We start from the raw sequence: 16805 nt of genomic DNA on the forward strand, positions 1-16805 counted from the left end.
TCTTTTGTCATGATAGAGAAATTTGGAGTCATTTTGGGCATATATTTTCATAATAAAGTGATCTGGAGTCATTTCAGACAGGTTTTTGTCATGATGGAACAAATTTTTTACATCTAATGTTCACTGTTTTGTTCTCGGAGACATTCCTTATCAGACACATTAATGGAAACACGTCAGGTAGAAATAAACCAGAATGATCCTTCAGCAGCATTGTTAGCTGAGGAGGTTGCCGAATGGACTGAATGTTGCCGGAGCGTTCCAACCCTGTTTCTGGACACTGTCTGTTTCTGCTTTGGTTCTGTCACTGGTTCTGCATGGTGCCGGCTAGAACTGTGGAGGTGCCGTCGATCCGGAGGAGCTGGCCGAGTCCCTCCGTCGGGTCAACAGCGACCTCAGAGCTCCAGACCCCATGTACGGATCCATGACCAACATCTACAGCAACCACAGGGTAAAGCCGCCGTGCACGTGTCTGTGTCTGTGCATGTGTCTGTGCACGTTTCCCCGGCATGACCCCAACGTTCTCCTGAAGCACTGCAGTTCTTTGTTGTGGAGAACAGGACTGGAAAATATAAAGATTATAGTTTCATGTATCAGAAAAGCACAACACAAAGGACACTGGGATTAAATCAGAAACGTACAAAGCATCCAGAAAGTTTTCATACCGCTTCACTTTTTACACAATTTGGGGATTCACCCTGAAATGTTCAGCTCTTTCCAAGATGTTCAGTCACGTTCAAGTCTGGGTTAGGACTTACCTAGGTCTTACCTACAAGACCTGAAATGTTCAGGTGTTTCCAGAGATGTTCAATTAGGTTCAACCTGAAATTCAACTCCAGGTTGGGGCTTATCTAGGTCCTACTACAAGACCTGAAATGTTCAGATCTTTCCAGAGATGTTTAATCGAGTTCAGCTCTGGCCAAAACCTGGACTTGAACCCAATTAAACATCTCTGGAACGACCTGAAATGTTCAGAGATGTTCAGTCAGGTTCAATCTGAAATGTTCAGGTCTTTCTGAGATGTTCAACTGGGTTCAAGTCCGACCTCTGTCTGGACTTGAACCCATGTTCAATTAGGTTCAACCTGAAGTGTTCAGGTCTTTCAGAGATGTTCAATCGGATGCAAGTCCAGGCTCTGGCTGGACTTGCATCCAATCGAACATCTCTGGAAAGACCTGAAAAGTTCAGAAATGCTCAATCGTGTTCATGTCCAGGCTCAGACTGGTTCCACTCAAAGACATTCAGAGACTTGTCCCAAATCCACCACTTGTCATCTTGGCTTTGTGCTTCGGGTCGTTGCCCTGTTGGAAGGGGAACCTTCGCCCCAGTCTGATGTCCAGAGCGTTGTGCAGCAGGTTTTCATAGAAGATCTCTCTGTACTTTCCTGCATTCATCTTTCCCTCGACCCTGACTAATCTCCCAGTTCCTGCCGCTGAAAAACATGATGCTGCCACCACCGTGCTTCACCATAGGGACGGTATTACCCAGGTGATGAGCGGTGCCTGGTTTCCTCCAGACATGATGCTTGGCATTCAGGCCAAAGAGTTAAATCTTGGTTTCATCAGACCAGAGAATTCTGGTTCTCATGGTGTGAGAGTCCTTTAGGTGCCCATTGGTAAACTCCAAGTGGGCTGACATGTGGCTTCTGTCTGGCCACTCTACCATAAAGGACTAATTGGTGGAGTGCTGCAGAGATGGTTGTCCTCCTGGAAGGTTCTCCCATCTCCACAGAGGAACATTAGGTTCTTGGTCACATCCCTGACCAAGATACTTGTCAACCGATTGCTCATTTTTCCAGCTCTAAGAAGAGTCCTGGTGGTTCCAGACTTCTTCCATTTACCAATGGTGGAGACCACTGAGCTCTTTGGAACCTTCAATGCTGCAGAAGGTCCTGAACGTTTCAGGTCTTCCCAGAGATGGTCAATCGGGTTCAAGTCCAGGTTCTGTCTGGACTTGAACCTGACTGAACATCTGTGGAAAGACCTGAAATGTTCAGAGATGTAGAGTAGGGTTCAACCTGAAATGTTCAGGTCTTTCCAGAGATGTTCAATTGGGTTCAAGTCCGGGTTAGGGTTAGGTAAGTTCTAATTGAACATATTTGGAAAGACCTGAAATGTTTAGAGATGTTCAATTGGGTTCAACCTGAAATGTTAAGGTCTTTCCAGAGATGTTCAGTTGGGTTTAAGTCCAGCCAGAGGACGGACTTGAACCCGATTGAACATCTCTGAAAAGACCTGAACATTTCCCGACTGAACGTCTCTGGATGTTCCTGTTTCTGAACCCTTCCCCAGACCTGTGCCTCCATACAATCCTGTCTCAGAGGTCTACAGACGAATCCTTTGACTTTATGGCTACGTTTGTGCTACGATATTTACTGTCACCTGTAGGACCTCATATAGACAGGTGTGTTTTCAAATCATGTCCAATCGACTGATTAACCACAGGTGGACGCCAGTCAAATTGTAGAAATATTTCAAGGATGATCAGAGGAAACAGGAAGTACCTAAGCTCAAGGGTGTGGATATTTATGTACAGGTGATATGTGAGTGAAGCAAAATAGTCTAAAAACATTTTCCTCATTGTCATTATGGGGTGTTGGGTGTCGAATTTCAAGAAAAAATGTTTTTAATCCATTTTGGAATGAGGCTGTAACACAACAAAATGTGTAAAAGTGAAGCGGTACGAACAGATTCTGCTCAAACGTCTCCGATTTGTTTCAACCTTTTATGGCGTAAAATATGGATATTTATAAAGATGTTTTTAAAATTTGAACTAAATTTCAGCAGATTTTTTTTTCTCTGATGAAGAAATTTGGAGTCATTTGAAAGTGTTTTTTGTCAAGATAACATTTTAGATAATATTTATATGTTTTACTGCTGTTGAGTCCGAAACAGAACTAATCTTCCTCCTCTTCCTCTTCTTTTTCATCCTCTTCATCCTCCTACTACTACTACTCTTCCTCCTCCTCCTCCTCCTCTCCTCCTCCTCCTCTTCCCCTACAGGAGGGGGAGGCCAACGAGAATCGGATCACCTCCCCGGTCGCCATCACCTCGACTCCCAGCAACAGCAAAGACTCCAAGTCGAGCGCCAACAACGCAGTGACGGCGCTGAACACCGCCGGAGCTCCGGCCAACGCTACCCAGAATGCACCTGGGGCGGCGGGAGGAGGAGGAGGAGGCGGGAAGACGACCGAGGAGATGAGGAAGCTGTTCATCGACCGAGCCAAAAAGATTGACACTGTGTCGAGGGCTGGCTTCCCTCTGGCCTTCCTGTTCTTCAACATCTTCTACTGGGTTCTTTACAAGATCCTGAGACACGAAGACTTCCACAAACCGTAGTAACCAACATCTGCTGCACATCTGAACCCACCACACATCTGCATCCGCCTCACCTGTCCCAGCTCCTGATCCTTTATTATCTTACAGTCTAAAACAATCCACCAGGATGACTTAAGAGTTCCTTTGTTATGATTGGTGACACGAAGTAACGAGTTTAAATATTCAGGCTAAGACCTGACGGTTTTATTGATGAGTAGTTTACATATTCAGGAATAAAACCCCACAGAAACCATATAAAATACTACTTTACCTGACTGCAATGGACATTAATGCTGAGACCTTATAGAATTATAAATGAGACAGCTTAACCTGACTAACGTAAATATTAAGGCTCAGAGGTTTAGATTATACCTGAGATTCAAACCACAAACAAGTTACTTAAAATACTACTTTATGTTAACACTGAGACCATGCACTGTTTTTATGTATTAGTATTATAAATCATGCAGCTTAACCTAACTGATATTAATGGTAGGGCTAAGCCTCAGCATTGTTATTGATGATTAATTTACGTGATATTGATTAAACCTCCTACAATGATTTTACCTGACTATAAAACATGCTAATGCTAAGACCTTACACTGTTACACATGCAACTTAACCTAACTGATATAATTACTAGGGCTAAGACCCAACAGTTGTAATTATGGTGCGATTTTACTTGAGATTAACTCTAAAAAAGTTACATAAAATACTACTTTGTGTTAACAATGAGACCATACATTGTGTTTATTTGTTAGTACTATAAATCATGCAGCTTAGCCTGACTCATGTGAATATTAAGGCTAAGACTCAGCATTGTTATTAATGATAATTTACATATCATGGATTAAACCTCCTAAAATGACTACAAAACAAATTACCACTAAGACCTTCCACTGTTACACATGCAGCTTAACCTAACTGAGATAAATATTAAGGCTCAGACCCAACAGTTGTAATTATGGTGCGATTTTACTGGAGATTAACCCTAAAAATTTACATAAAATACTACTTTATTAGACTATCATACCTGTTAACAATGAGACCAAACACTGTTTTTGTTTATGCAGATTTACCTGACTGATGTAATCATGTAGCTGAGACTCTGCAGTGTTATAAATTACGCTGCTTAACCTAAATGATGGAAATATTAAGGCTCAGACCCTACTGTGTTAATTATGGTATCAGTAATTTACATGTTTGGGACTAAAACCTGCCACAAATGCTATAAAATACGACTTCACCTGACTGTAATACATATTAACACAACAGTGTTATTAATTATAGAGATTAACTTGACTAATGTGATTATATTTGTGGCCTACAAAGACTCGAGAGTTAGAAATTACTACGACCCGACAAAATTAATTATTATGGAGATTAAGCCAAAAAAGTAGTTTTCTTTACCGTTTTCCAGTTTTCTTTTTAAAAATTTTTTATGGATAATATGACTGTTTATTATTGTTCATTTTGAAATCTTCAGTCAGCATCAGTTGTGGAATTAAGAATTAATTAAACTAATGTGTCCGGTAAAGCTGAATAACAGACTCATGATGATGGCAGGATATCTGGAGAATTTAGGACTTCTTTCTCTGTTTGGGCCCAGAAATGAATCAATAATTTACCTTAATATAAGAATTAGATTTGAAATAGAGCCATAGCAGCAGCTAGTTGCAATGTGATTAATCATCAGAACAGAGCGTTTGGAGATTAGGAGTTTGGGCTTAGAACTAAATCTCTGAAAGTCCTTTAACTTAAGAATTATATTAGTATTTGAGTGGAAGCAACAGCACTGTAGTTATTCTTGAGAACAGAGCACAAAATATCTGGAAAATTTAGGACTTCTGACTTCATTTGGGCTTAGAAATGAATCTCCAAATTTTCTTTAACATAAGAATCAGATTTGAATTTAAGCAGTAGCAGCATCTGGTTACAGGTTGCTCTGTAGTTATTCCTGAGAATAGATCACAGGATATCTGGAGAATTTAGGACTTTTGACTTCATTTGGGCTCAGAAACAAGTCTCTGAATTTCCTTTAACTTATAAAATATGAGGTGTGTAAGTCAGAACAAACTGAAATCTAGCAGACAGGACGCAGTAATAACTTTGGTCTCTGCTGCAGTAAAACTAGATCAGGTTTAGGTGGTTAATTTGCACAGAGCTGCTGCTAGTAAACAACTTTTCCTTCATGCTGACTGAGCTGTTTGCTGCAGACGTTAAAGTGTCTCAGAGTGGAGAATTTCCTTCACTGCCTCTTTAAACAGTCACTGAAACATCCACATATAACCATCATGTCTGCAGATGTGTTTGTTGTTCGACGGTCTACAAACTCGCCATGCAGGGCGACTGCAGCTGCTTTAGTCAGGAGTCTGTGACCGAGATTCAGAAAGAGCAAAAAGTTCCAGATTGTGGGTCTCAAACCACCTCCTTCCATTAACGAAACACATGCTGCAAGATAAGATAATAAAAACATCTCATTTACTGATTTAGCCAAACTGTTAACACGTTTAAAGGTAAATTCAAGTCGAGGTAACTTCATGATTTTATTCCTAATTCTAAAAGACTGATGCAGGCTGTTCTGTTGAACCCAAATATCCTTCTTTAGAGTAAAAGTTTGTCATGTAAACACAAAAAAAGGTTTATTAACCCAACAACAGTCATCAGACACAACATTAAAACCAGCCGATGGATCATCTCCTCATGTAGCTCAGTTCAGGAAGAGCTGAGAGACTTTAACAAACTGGACCAGAACATCTCCAGAAGAGTAGGAGTTCTACAGCGGTTATTAAAAGTGTCCAGAGAAGGAGAACCGGAGAACCAGAAACGTGGACACCAGAGGATCCCTCATGCAGGAGGTCTGATACCACAGAAGAGCTGCTGATAGAATGAACTCAGAACATCTCAGAACATCTCAGATTGAGTCCATGCTGACTCCTGTCCACCACTGGAAGCTGCTACAGCATCACAGCTGGACCATGACCAGATGGAAGAAGGAGTCCTGCTCTGAGGAGTTTCCTTCTCCATCATATGGACGTCCAGGTGTGTCGTTTACCTGCAGAGGAAATGCAGCAGGATGGATGGAGATGTTCTGCTGGGGAACATGAAGTCCTGCATTCATGTGGATGTTCCTTTGACCACCTTCATGGCAGCTTCATTCCCTGATGGATCTACTGATGGTTAGAGGAACACAACCAAGAGTTCAAGGTGTCGATTTCACCAGGTCTAAATCCTGATCCAGCATTGGTGGGATGTTCTGATCACAGCTTCCAGGACTTGAAGGATCTGCTGTCGGTGCATCAAACCTGCAGAGCACTGACCAATCAGGTTTAGTTTTAACAATACATATCTTTAAGTTGAGAAGAAAAGGACTGAAAACCCAAAGTTTGCTTAGTCAAGTTGGAAATTTGTATCACTACCCTCAAGACAAATAGCAACAAAAACTACTGCAGTATTCAAAAGGAATGCACTGAAAAATACAGGCGTTTTAAAACAGAGGAATGGTTGCCATACAGTTTAAATTATGCTGGATGTCATTAAGTTTAGAACAAAAATTAACTGGTGATACTGCTAAAGAAGAGGAATGTGGTGGGAGTGGCGTAGTGTGGGTTTTGGTCTAGTGCCTGGAGTGTCTGGAATTAACAGTAGCCTCCACTTGCTCCCTTGTTGCCATCAGTGAGTCTGGGAGTGATTTACCAGTATCAACCAATCAGAGCCGTTTTTACTGAGGAGTCCGGCTGGGTTTAATGTTGTGGCTGATCAGTGTCAGTTGTACCGTCCCTTTAAGAGCAGCACCTGGTTGGTTTGTGGATGTTCCTATCACAGCTTCAGGTCTTCAGCAGGTTGAACCTCATCTTCATGCTGTGTTTTCTCCTCCACTGACCTTCACTGTGACCTGCTGCCACTCCTGAGACTCTTGGATCCATTCCAACACTGTGACATAAACCAGACTCAATAAACTCCAATGATGGAGCAGGTTTAAGGAGCTGCTTTGGTCGGACTCCTCAGAGGATACGAAGCATTCACGCACTGTTTCGCCCACTCGTGTCTTACAGCTCAGCTGCCAACGTTGTGATTTTCTCCCCTCCCAGCCTCAGACGTCTCTTCTCACCCACTCAGCCGTCCATACTGCGCCGAACACGACTGTTTTCATGACGCCGTCGGCTCCTCTGTGCTGTAAAATCACCAAACCCACCCTCTGTTTACACTGTGGCCAATGCTGCCGCTCTTCCAGTACTTTCCACTTCACCCTGGGGAACATTTAGCAGTTTTCAGACACGAGTTTTAGGAATTTATGCTGAAAAAAAACCCAAGACGTTTCAGAACGCTTACATTCATGTCTGTTGGATCATTTAAAAAATACGACATCACAGCCAGCAGGATGGTGGAAGTGTTCAGAGGTTATTTCTGTCAAACGTTCAGTTAGAATGAAGTCCTTCAGGATGTTGGAGATTCTGTGGAGGTTCGGTCCTGCTTTTGATGAAAAATAGGTGGATATTTAGCCCCTCAGTTGAGATTTAAATAATAAATGTGTCGTTTGATTGTGGAATAAGGAGAGCACAGTCTGCAGCAAAATGCTACGAAGGAAAACTTTTAATAATTTTCATAATCACTTAGCAACGGGCACCATGACAAAGACTTCTGTAATGTTAAATGAATGAAACTCACCACAAAAAAGAGGTGAAAATACCACAAAAGACACAAAATCTTCACTTGAATCAAAATTACCAAAAAGATGCAAAATCACCACAAAAAGATCATGACAAAGTCTTCTGTGGCGCTTAATGACCTCCAAACACAATTCCTTGAAGAGACGACTTGAGCTCAGTGGACAAAAAGGGCAGAAATTACTACAAAGAAACACAAAATCACCATTTAAAGAGGCTTAACTACCAAATAGATGCAGAATCGCTCCGAAAAGACTCAAAATTGTCACAAAGAGTCAAAATCACCACAAAAAAACTAGACAAAGACTTCTATGACACTTAATGACCTCCAAACATAACTCATTGATGACACAACTTGAGCACAGTGGACAAAAAAAGGGCATAAATTACCAAAAAAAACACAAAATCACCATAAAAAAAAAAAGCAAAATCACAACAAGGGCCAAAACTACCACAAACAGCCACAAAAATCCCTATTTAAAGAGGCTAAATTACCAAATAGTTGGAAAATCACCACAAAAAGATTCAAAATTGGCACAAAGATTCAAAATCACCACAAAGAGACTCAAAATCACTACAAAAAGATTCAAAATCACCACAAAAAGACCATGACAAAGACTTCTTTGACGCTTAATAATAATAATAGTAATAATAATAATAATAATAATACATTTTATTTATAGGCGCCTTTCATAACACTCAAGGTCACCGTAAAGAGGACACAAAGTTAAAACACATTCAAATATATAGTATAAAATGTAAAAAATATTAAAAATTTAAAAGAAGGAAATTTAGCAATTTTAAAACAACAGAAGGAGAAGGAGGAATGGAGGTCAAAGTGAGTATGATTGAACAGGTGGGTTTTGAGAGTGGATTTGAAAATGTCCAGTTTGTTGATGTTCCGACCTCCAATCAGACTCCATCAAACTCGATGACACAACTTGAGCTAATTTTTTCGGTGGTGATTTTGCTGTTTTTTGGAGGTCATTAACAAACACATTAGTCTTTGTCATGGTGCCCGTTGCTGCTAAGCTCCAACAATGCTCTCTAACATGAACTGTAGTCTGACACCTCCTCTGGTCTCTACAGTTTTATATTTCCTGTCCAGAGGAGAAGTTTTTTGACGTGGAGGATCTTGCTCCTTGATGCTAGGCAGCTCGGTAACGTACGATAGATCATTAGCAGTTAGCAAAACATTTTTCTAAAGTCTCCAGAGTCATTGGATAACATTGAAATGGAATTGTTTTGTTGGTTTTTATGTTACTACACGATCCAAACCCTCGACAAAACCGTTCTGACGTGGATTTTGGAGACAGTAATGTGCATGTTAAACTGTGAGAGGCTCCACCTGGTGGAAGAACCAGGAACTACAGCTGATCTACGATGCATTTACTGACATCATGGAGAGAATACAGGTTTACTACATCTATTAAGTTGTAAAGTAGACACAGTGCATGGATTATAGTGACTTTAACGTACTTAAAGTGAGTGTTATCAGGGAACTTGTGCCTGATTGGCAGCTGGACAAACAAAACTCAGTCAGGACGTCCCTAAAGGTTCTCAGTTTCTACCTGCAGCTGGAAAAACACAGTCAGCTGGTGTTTCCTCATAGTTGAGATACTGCTACGTCATCTAAAATGGTTGAGGATGGTGAAGTCCAACACCGACAGCGACATACATATTTATTTAGAGTTTAGTTTCCAAATGGAGGGGCGCTCCACTAGATGTACGTATAAACGCGATAAACTGAATGTTATCAAGAAATGTCTTTAAATTCAGTTACAGAAACACAGATAGAAAAGTTATGTTTATCTGCAGGTTACGACTGTTTAACTCATAAAAACCAGATGATAATCACATCACAGCGGATCTCTTCAGGGCACTGATGTTAGATGCACTCTGGTCTGGAACTGGTTTTGCAGCTTTTTAGGAATTTAAAGTTGCCTGACTGAAAAACTGCTCAAAGCTTTAGGGTTGAACTCTATGTCAGTGTGAGTCAGGAAGCACTTCCTTACTGTATTTTGTAATTCTTTGCTTTTTTTTCAGTCACATTCTCAGATGTGGACCCTTCGGTTCAAACAGCTCCTTTGGAATTTAGTTTTCCTTGGAAGCAGCTTTGACTCCTGGCAGCTGCTAACGCTAGCAGATTCTGGCTGCTGTTGCATTACATCATGTTTTCTCTGCCCTGAAGCAGCATCGTGTGTTTTAAACTCAGCGATTGGACCCGTTTCCAAGAAATGTCAGACTTTTCTGGCTGCACACCTTGAGACTGTTGAGAGTTTTCTGATCCCGATAGTCGCTCAGGTTTATTCATCAGCTGGTTGGCCGTTTATCGAGGGTTAAAATATGCAGAAGTTCTTTCTGATAAAGAAGAATTCCTGCGGTGAGACTCGACTGTTTCCTTTAGCCCAGTTGGCTCTGCTCTGCTCCACAGCTGCATCGGTGTCCTCATGAGTTTTTAATGCGACTCAGATGCTGCAGAAACTTATCAGAGTTTGGGGCCAAACTGTCTCTGGAGGATTCTGCTCGTTGCACTTCCTCATGAAGCAATAAAAACAGCAACAGTAAGAGCAGCAGTGGCTTCTTTCTCTGCTCTGGTTTTTACAGTCTGCTGTAAATGCAAACAACATGCAAAGCTTCGTTCCTGAGAAGCTTCAGACTGTTTCCTGGAAGGATGTTCGCTCGGCTTTTGTTCCCCATCCAGCCGCCGTACGTTATTTATGTTGCCGTTTCCCCAACAGAAATATTTGCATGAGTCTAATGAAAACAGCCTCTTTCTGTTTCTGGTGTTTGTATGAAATCAGAAAAATTCCAGACGTTTCAGACTTCACTGGTTCTTGGAAAAGAGAAATAAGAGTCTCCAAAAAATCCAAACTACATCCTGGTGGCACAAAAGTATATAAAGGCCGAATACGTGAGGGTCATAGTCCAGAAAACACCAACCAAACCTGAAAAAAACCTCCTGAGAACCTCCTCAGAACCATCTGGTTCTTCATCTCCAGTAACTTTATTAATGATCAGACTTCTACATTCATACTGTGAATATTTACAGAGTTCCAGGTCCTTGAAGTCCATAGAGGAGAAAGTCCCCTGTAAAAAGTTCTAGAGTAGACCTACCGAGTCTACTCCAGAACTTTCTCCAGTTGTCGGTAGGTGTACTCTAGAACTTTCTACAGGGGACATTCTCCTTTCTGGCTTCTAGTCTTTAGTCTCACTTAGAACATTCAGAACTTAATACCTTGAAATCCATAGAGGTGGGTCCAGAAAGACCAGAAAATTGTAGCTGAAGTTCATCGAAAATGCTTCAAAACTTTCCCCAAGTTACTTGAAACTTAATGACAAAATGACACAAACCTTTCCTAAATGATTCAAAACCTGTCTTTAGTTAGTAAAAAAATAAACCAAAATGACCCAAAATGTCCAAAATTATTTAATGATCAGAGTTCTACCTTCATACTGGGAATAATCTCCAGAGTTCCAGGTCCTTGAAGTCCATAGAGGAGAACGTCCCCTGGAGAAAGTTCTACAGCAGACTTACCGACAACTGTAGAAAGTTCTAGAGTCTAGAGTAGACTACTCTAGAACTTTCTCCAGTTGTCGGTAGGTCTACTCTAGAACTTTCTGCAGTTGTCGGTAGGTCTACTGTAGAACTTTCTCCAGGGGATGTTCTCCTTTCTTGCCTCCAGTCTTTAAGTTTAGTCTCACTTAGAACATTCCAGGTCCTTGAAGTCCACAGAGGTGGGTCCAGATTTATCACTTTTTAATGTAGTAGGTCTACTCTAGAACTTTCTACAGGGGACATTCTCCTCTACGGACTTCAAGGACCTGGAAGTTTCCAGTTCTGAATGTTCTAAGTGAGACTACACTTAAAGACTTAGGGAAGGAAAGTAGACCTACAGACAACTGGACAGATCACTGATTAATATTTTGGACCACCTCTATTTTACTTCAAGGACCTGGAACTCTGGAAATATTCCCTGTCTGAAGGTGGAACTCTGATCATTAATAAAGTTGCTGGAGATAAAGAACCAGGAGATTCTGAGGAGGTTCTGGAGGAACTATTTCTTGCTGTTTTCTCAGAGAATCCCTTGTGATGTTTCTGGAGCAGCTCAACGGTTTTTCTTGGTCACTTCTTGCGCCTCCAGCAGATTCTTCATGAGTTAGAATCTATTATCATGGATTTGGGACATGCTGCTCCAAAACATCCAACCTTAAACTCCCTGTGGTGACATATTCAGATTTCATACATTAGCACATTTCATTTTAAATTCTCCTGCATGGAAATCACTGCTGTTAGTTTTATTTAAAGTCGCATTAATGGTGATGCAGATTTAAAAGACGACAATAATTATGTGCAGATTTTTTAGAATGAATGCAGATCAGTGGTTGTTTGTGTTTAACTGAGGTCAATGTGAAAGAGTTTTATAACATTTCTTAGCTGAACAGTGCAGAAGGAGGCTGCTGAATCAGATTTTTATCCTTTTTCCTTGAAATTATGGTTTAACTTTAACGGAATATCACTCTTCTGTCAGTATGACACAGAATGGCAGAAATCTGAATTAAATTCACATTATTTCTTTTAGAAATAAGAAATGTCGTCTCCACATTATAGACCATTACTAACTTCTATTTTTAATTTGTTTTTATGATTTTCTCTGTGAAATACTGCCTGCAGTTCAGCCAAAAACAGTTTTGTCATGTAAATTAGTTAAGCGTTTCTGTGATTTTCACCAGATTTTATTGATAATTTAACAAAACTGGGGAAATAAAATAAACATTTAAAGAATTAATTATTTTTCAGTCCTAAATATAACTTTTTTTCTTTCAAATAACATGTGCATAGAGAATTTTATTTCTTACAAATTTAAATAGTTTGTTTTTTTTTAAATGGTGTCATTTTATAGTCAAATGTAAAAATCACTCGTATAATTACAGATGTTTGATATGAACATTATTTGCAGTTTTGACTCGTTTTATTACAGTTAACATATAAATTTAAACTTTATTTTACAGTGATTTTACTAAACATGATCTGTAATTTAACAAAACAGGGGAAACTAAAATAACAACAAATTGTTTTAAAATGATTACAGTTAAAATTGTTTCAAAAAAGCCCCAGAAATTGCAAAATAAAATAAGGTCTCTCTGAAACGAAAGAAAAAGATGCTAAAAAATAAAGCATTAAATGTCCAAAAAATTTTAAATGTGTAAAAATGAATAAAATACCCAAATGTTTTGAATAAAATGTCTTTAAAATAAGTCAAAGGTCCCAAACTGTTCTCAAATTAGCACAAAAATAAATATTAAAAGTCTCAAAAATGTCAATTTAGTGGCCAAAAATGTAAAATAAATACATAAATGAAATAAACAAACCATGTTTCTAAAATATGCAGAAAAAAATATTCATGAAAAATGTCAAAAAATATGAACAAAATCTAATTTTAGATGTGGGATTCTCTCGAGTTTTAACTTGTTTTATAACAGTTAACGTGTAAATTAATACTTTATTTGCGATTTAACTAAATACTATCTGTCTTTTAACTTGTTTAACCCTCCAGTTGTCTTCATTTACGGGCACCAAAAAAAATTGTTCCCTTGTCTGATAAAAATCCAAAAACTCAGCAAAATATTCCCCAAATTTATAAAAATTTGCAAAATCTTCAGGAAGAAAATTCCAAAAATTCCTTAAAAGTTTTATTTTTAAAAAATCCCCAAATTTGGCAAGAAAAAAAAAATCTAACTAAAAAAATGTACATATTTTCAAAAAATGAATAAAAATCTTCCAAAAAAATCCTAAAGATATCTAAAGTGATTACATATATATCAGTAAAACTTCTATTTTCTTTAAGAACATTCAGAAATTCCAAATGTTCTGAAAGAAACAATTTTTTTTAGCATTTCTATTTTTGCACCAAAAAATGTTCAAAAATGTCCCAAAAAAGTTGAAAATGTAGAAGTTTTCACTGTGAAAATATATATTTTTTCTACATTTTCAAACTTTAAAACTGGTCAATTTGACCCGCAGGATGACACGAGGGTTAAAACATTAGAGTTAAATTGTTCAATTTTTACAGTATGTTTTGTCAGAAAACCAAATGATTAAAATTAGTCTTTATCTCCATCCTGATTGGACCATCCTGATTGGACCGTCTGTCTGTCCGTCCGTCCAGCTGGCTGTGACGCTCCTCAGACACCAGTCTTCTGTTCTTCTCATGTTTCGTGCTCTCATGTGTTCCTCAGGACCACCGGTTCTCTGCTCTCTTGGTTCTGAGATCAGACGTTTTGTACAGGAACTAAAGAGGTTCTAAAGTATTTGAGACTTTTTGATGTGTGTCGCTCATAAACTGTGCTTTCTGTGTGTTTTCTTTGCTGCCGACAGACACTTTTTTAAGCTGTTCTCGCGGAGGAGTCGGGTTCTGTGGTGATGTTCCGAGTTGAACTGAAGTCATGAAGGTTCTGGAGCCGCCGGTTCCTTCTGTAGAGTTCCACAGCCGTTGCCCCACTGGGTTTTTAATATACTGTATGTAAAGAAAAAAAAAGAAAGAAAAAGCTTCACTGTTTTATCAATTATGCATATTTTAGAACTGTTCTGTTTGTATTTCTACTTACATCATGGTTCCAATGTGGTGAAAGTTCTGTTGATTTGTGGAGATGAAGTTGTTCAACTGTTTGCACATCAGCTCACGATACTTTAGAACCCAGAAGGTCACGTTAAATCTCAGTTATTCCCTGAAGACCTGCTTAGAACCATCTGGTTCTTCATCTCCGGTAACTTCATTAATGATCCAAGTCCTACCTTCATACTGGGAATATTTCCAGAGTTCCAGGTCCTTGAAGTCCATAGAGGAGAACGTCCCCTGGAGAGTGTTCTAGAGTAGAATAGGTATACTTTCTACAGGGAACATTCTCCTGTAGGAAGTTCAAGAGAATTTTCTACAAGTTTAAGAAAGTTCTAGAGTAGACCCACTGACAACTGTTCAGTTGTCAGTGGGTCTACTCTAGAATATTCTCCAGTTGTCGGTAGGTCTACTCTAGAACTTTCTCCAGTTGTCGGTAGGTCTACTCTAGAACTTTCTCCAGGGGACGTTCTCCTTTCTTGCCTCCAGTCTTTAAGTTTAGTCTCACTTAGAACATTTCAAGTCCTTGAAGTCCATAGAGGAGAACGTCCCTGTAGAAAGTTGTCTGTAGGTCTACTCTAGAAATTTCTTCAGGGGACGTTCTCCTTTCTGGCTTCCAGTCTTTAAATCTAGTCTAGAACTTTCTTAAACCTCCTCTATGGACTTCAAGGACCTGGAAGTCTCCAGTTTGGAATGTTCTCATTGAGAATAGACTTAAAGACTTAGGAAAGGAGAACATCCTGGAGAAAGTTCTAGAGTAGACCTACCGACAACTGTCCAGATCACTGATTAATATCTTGGACCACCTCTATGGACTTCAAGGACCTGGAACTCTGGAAATCTTCACAGTCTGAAGGTAGAACTCTGATCATTAAGTTACTGGAGGTGAAGAACCAGACGGTTCTGAGGAACTTTCAGATTTAGCTGATTCTATGTGACATATGACCGAAGCTGGACTGAATCTGGACTCGGATCAGTTTCACATGTTGGAGGTTTTGTTTGGTCACACGGTGTTCCACAACATAAACACAACAAATGAGTGGTTCTGTTCGGTGTTCTTCTGGTTTCCGTTTAGAGGTGGTCGAGAGCACGCGTGGTTTTTGTAAAATAAGATGTTCATATTTTACATTGTTCTCATGAACTTTGTTCTCTTGAATTCAAATAAACTTGGTAGCCACTTTTGAACGTTGTCGGCCTGTTGTTGTTCTTCCTTCAGTCTGGAGGACTCAAATAGACATCAGCTATAGTAAGTAACTGAGTACTTTTACTCTAGTATTGTGCTCCAGTACAGTTCTGAAGTACTACAAGCTGCCGACGTAGAAAATAATGAAACATATTCATAAAATGTGCCGAATGAGCATTAAATGCTCCCAATGGAAAAAAAATCTAAATGATTTCAATAAAAAGTCTTAAAAATGAACTACGTCTCAAAGTATTCATAAAATTCCAGACTCCAAATTCCAGAAGTAAATTCAACATTACATGTCCCAAAAAGATGAATAAAAACACAAGAAAAGTATTTATAAAATACCCTGAAAATGTCTAACAAACAATAAGGTGTAGTTCTTCAGTAGTTCAATAGTTCTTCATTAGTTCTTCAATAGTTCTTCGATAGTTCTTCAATAGCTCTTTAATAGTTCTTCAGTAGTTTTTCAATAGTTCTTCAACAGTTCTTTAATAGTTCTTCAGTAGTTTTTCAATAGTTCTTCATTAGTTCTTCATTAGTTCTTCAATAGTTCTTCAATAGTCTTTAATGGTTCTTCAGTAGTTTTTCAATAGTTCTTCAATAGTTCTTCAATAATTCTTCATTAGTTCTTCAATAGTTTTTCATTAGTTCTTCATTAGTTCTTCATTGGTTCTTCATTGGTTCCTCAATAATTTATCATTAATTTTTCATTAGTTCAATAGTTCTTCAGCTCTTCATTAGTTCTTCAGTTCTTCATTAGTTCTTCAACAGTTCTTCAATAGTCTTTAATAGTTCTTCAGTAGTTTTTCAAGAGGTCTTCAATAGTTCTTCAGTTTTTCTTCATTAGTCCTTCACTAGTCTCTCTGGAGCAACTCCTTCAGAGGAGTCACAGGAGTCTTGGTGGCCTCCCTCTCTAGTCTCTCAGGTCTTGACGACGTCCTGCTCTAGTCAGATTTATTCATGTTCCATCTTCCTTCCATTCCTTAATGATGGATTTAGCTGGACTCAGAGATCTTCAGGA

The 16805-nt window shown here is 39.1% G+C and overlaps 1 protein-coding gene across 2 annotated transcripts in view; it reads left to right on the top strand.

Moving 5' to 3' along the window:
* The window catches only part of glra3 (glycine receptor, alpha 3), a 90688-nt gene extending 74905 nt beyond the window's left edge, over positions 1 to 15783 (top strand). The window contains exons 9-10 of one of the 2 annotated variants that reach the window (XM_023299473.3): positions 329 to 448; positions 3000 to 15783. In XM_023299473.3, the coding sequence (XP_023155241.3) occupies positions 329 to 448; positions 3000 to 3335 (456 nt within the window). In that variant the 3' untranslated portion in view covers positions 3336 to 15783. The remainder of the gene's footprint in view (positions 1 to 328; positions 449 to 2999) is intronic. The other variant, XM_035943481.2, reaches the window with a different exon arrangement.
* The last annotated feature ends 1022 nt before the right edge of the window (positions 15784 to 16805 follow it).

This window comes from Amphiprion ocellaris, chromosome 4, assembly GCF_022539595.1.
Source record: "Amphiprion ocellaris isolate individual 3 ecotype Okinawa chromosome 4, ASM2253959v1, whole genome shotgun sequence".
Taxonomy (NCBI): Eukaryota; Metazoa; Chordata; class Actinopteri; family Pomacentridae; genus Amphiprion; species Amphiprion ocellaris.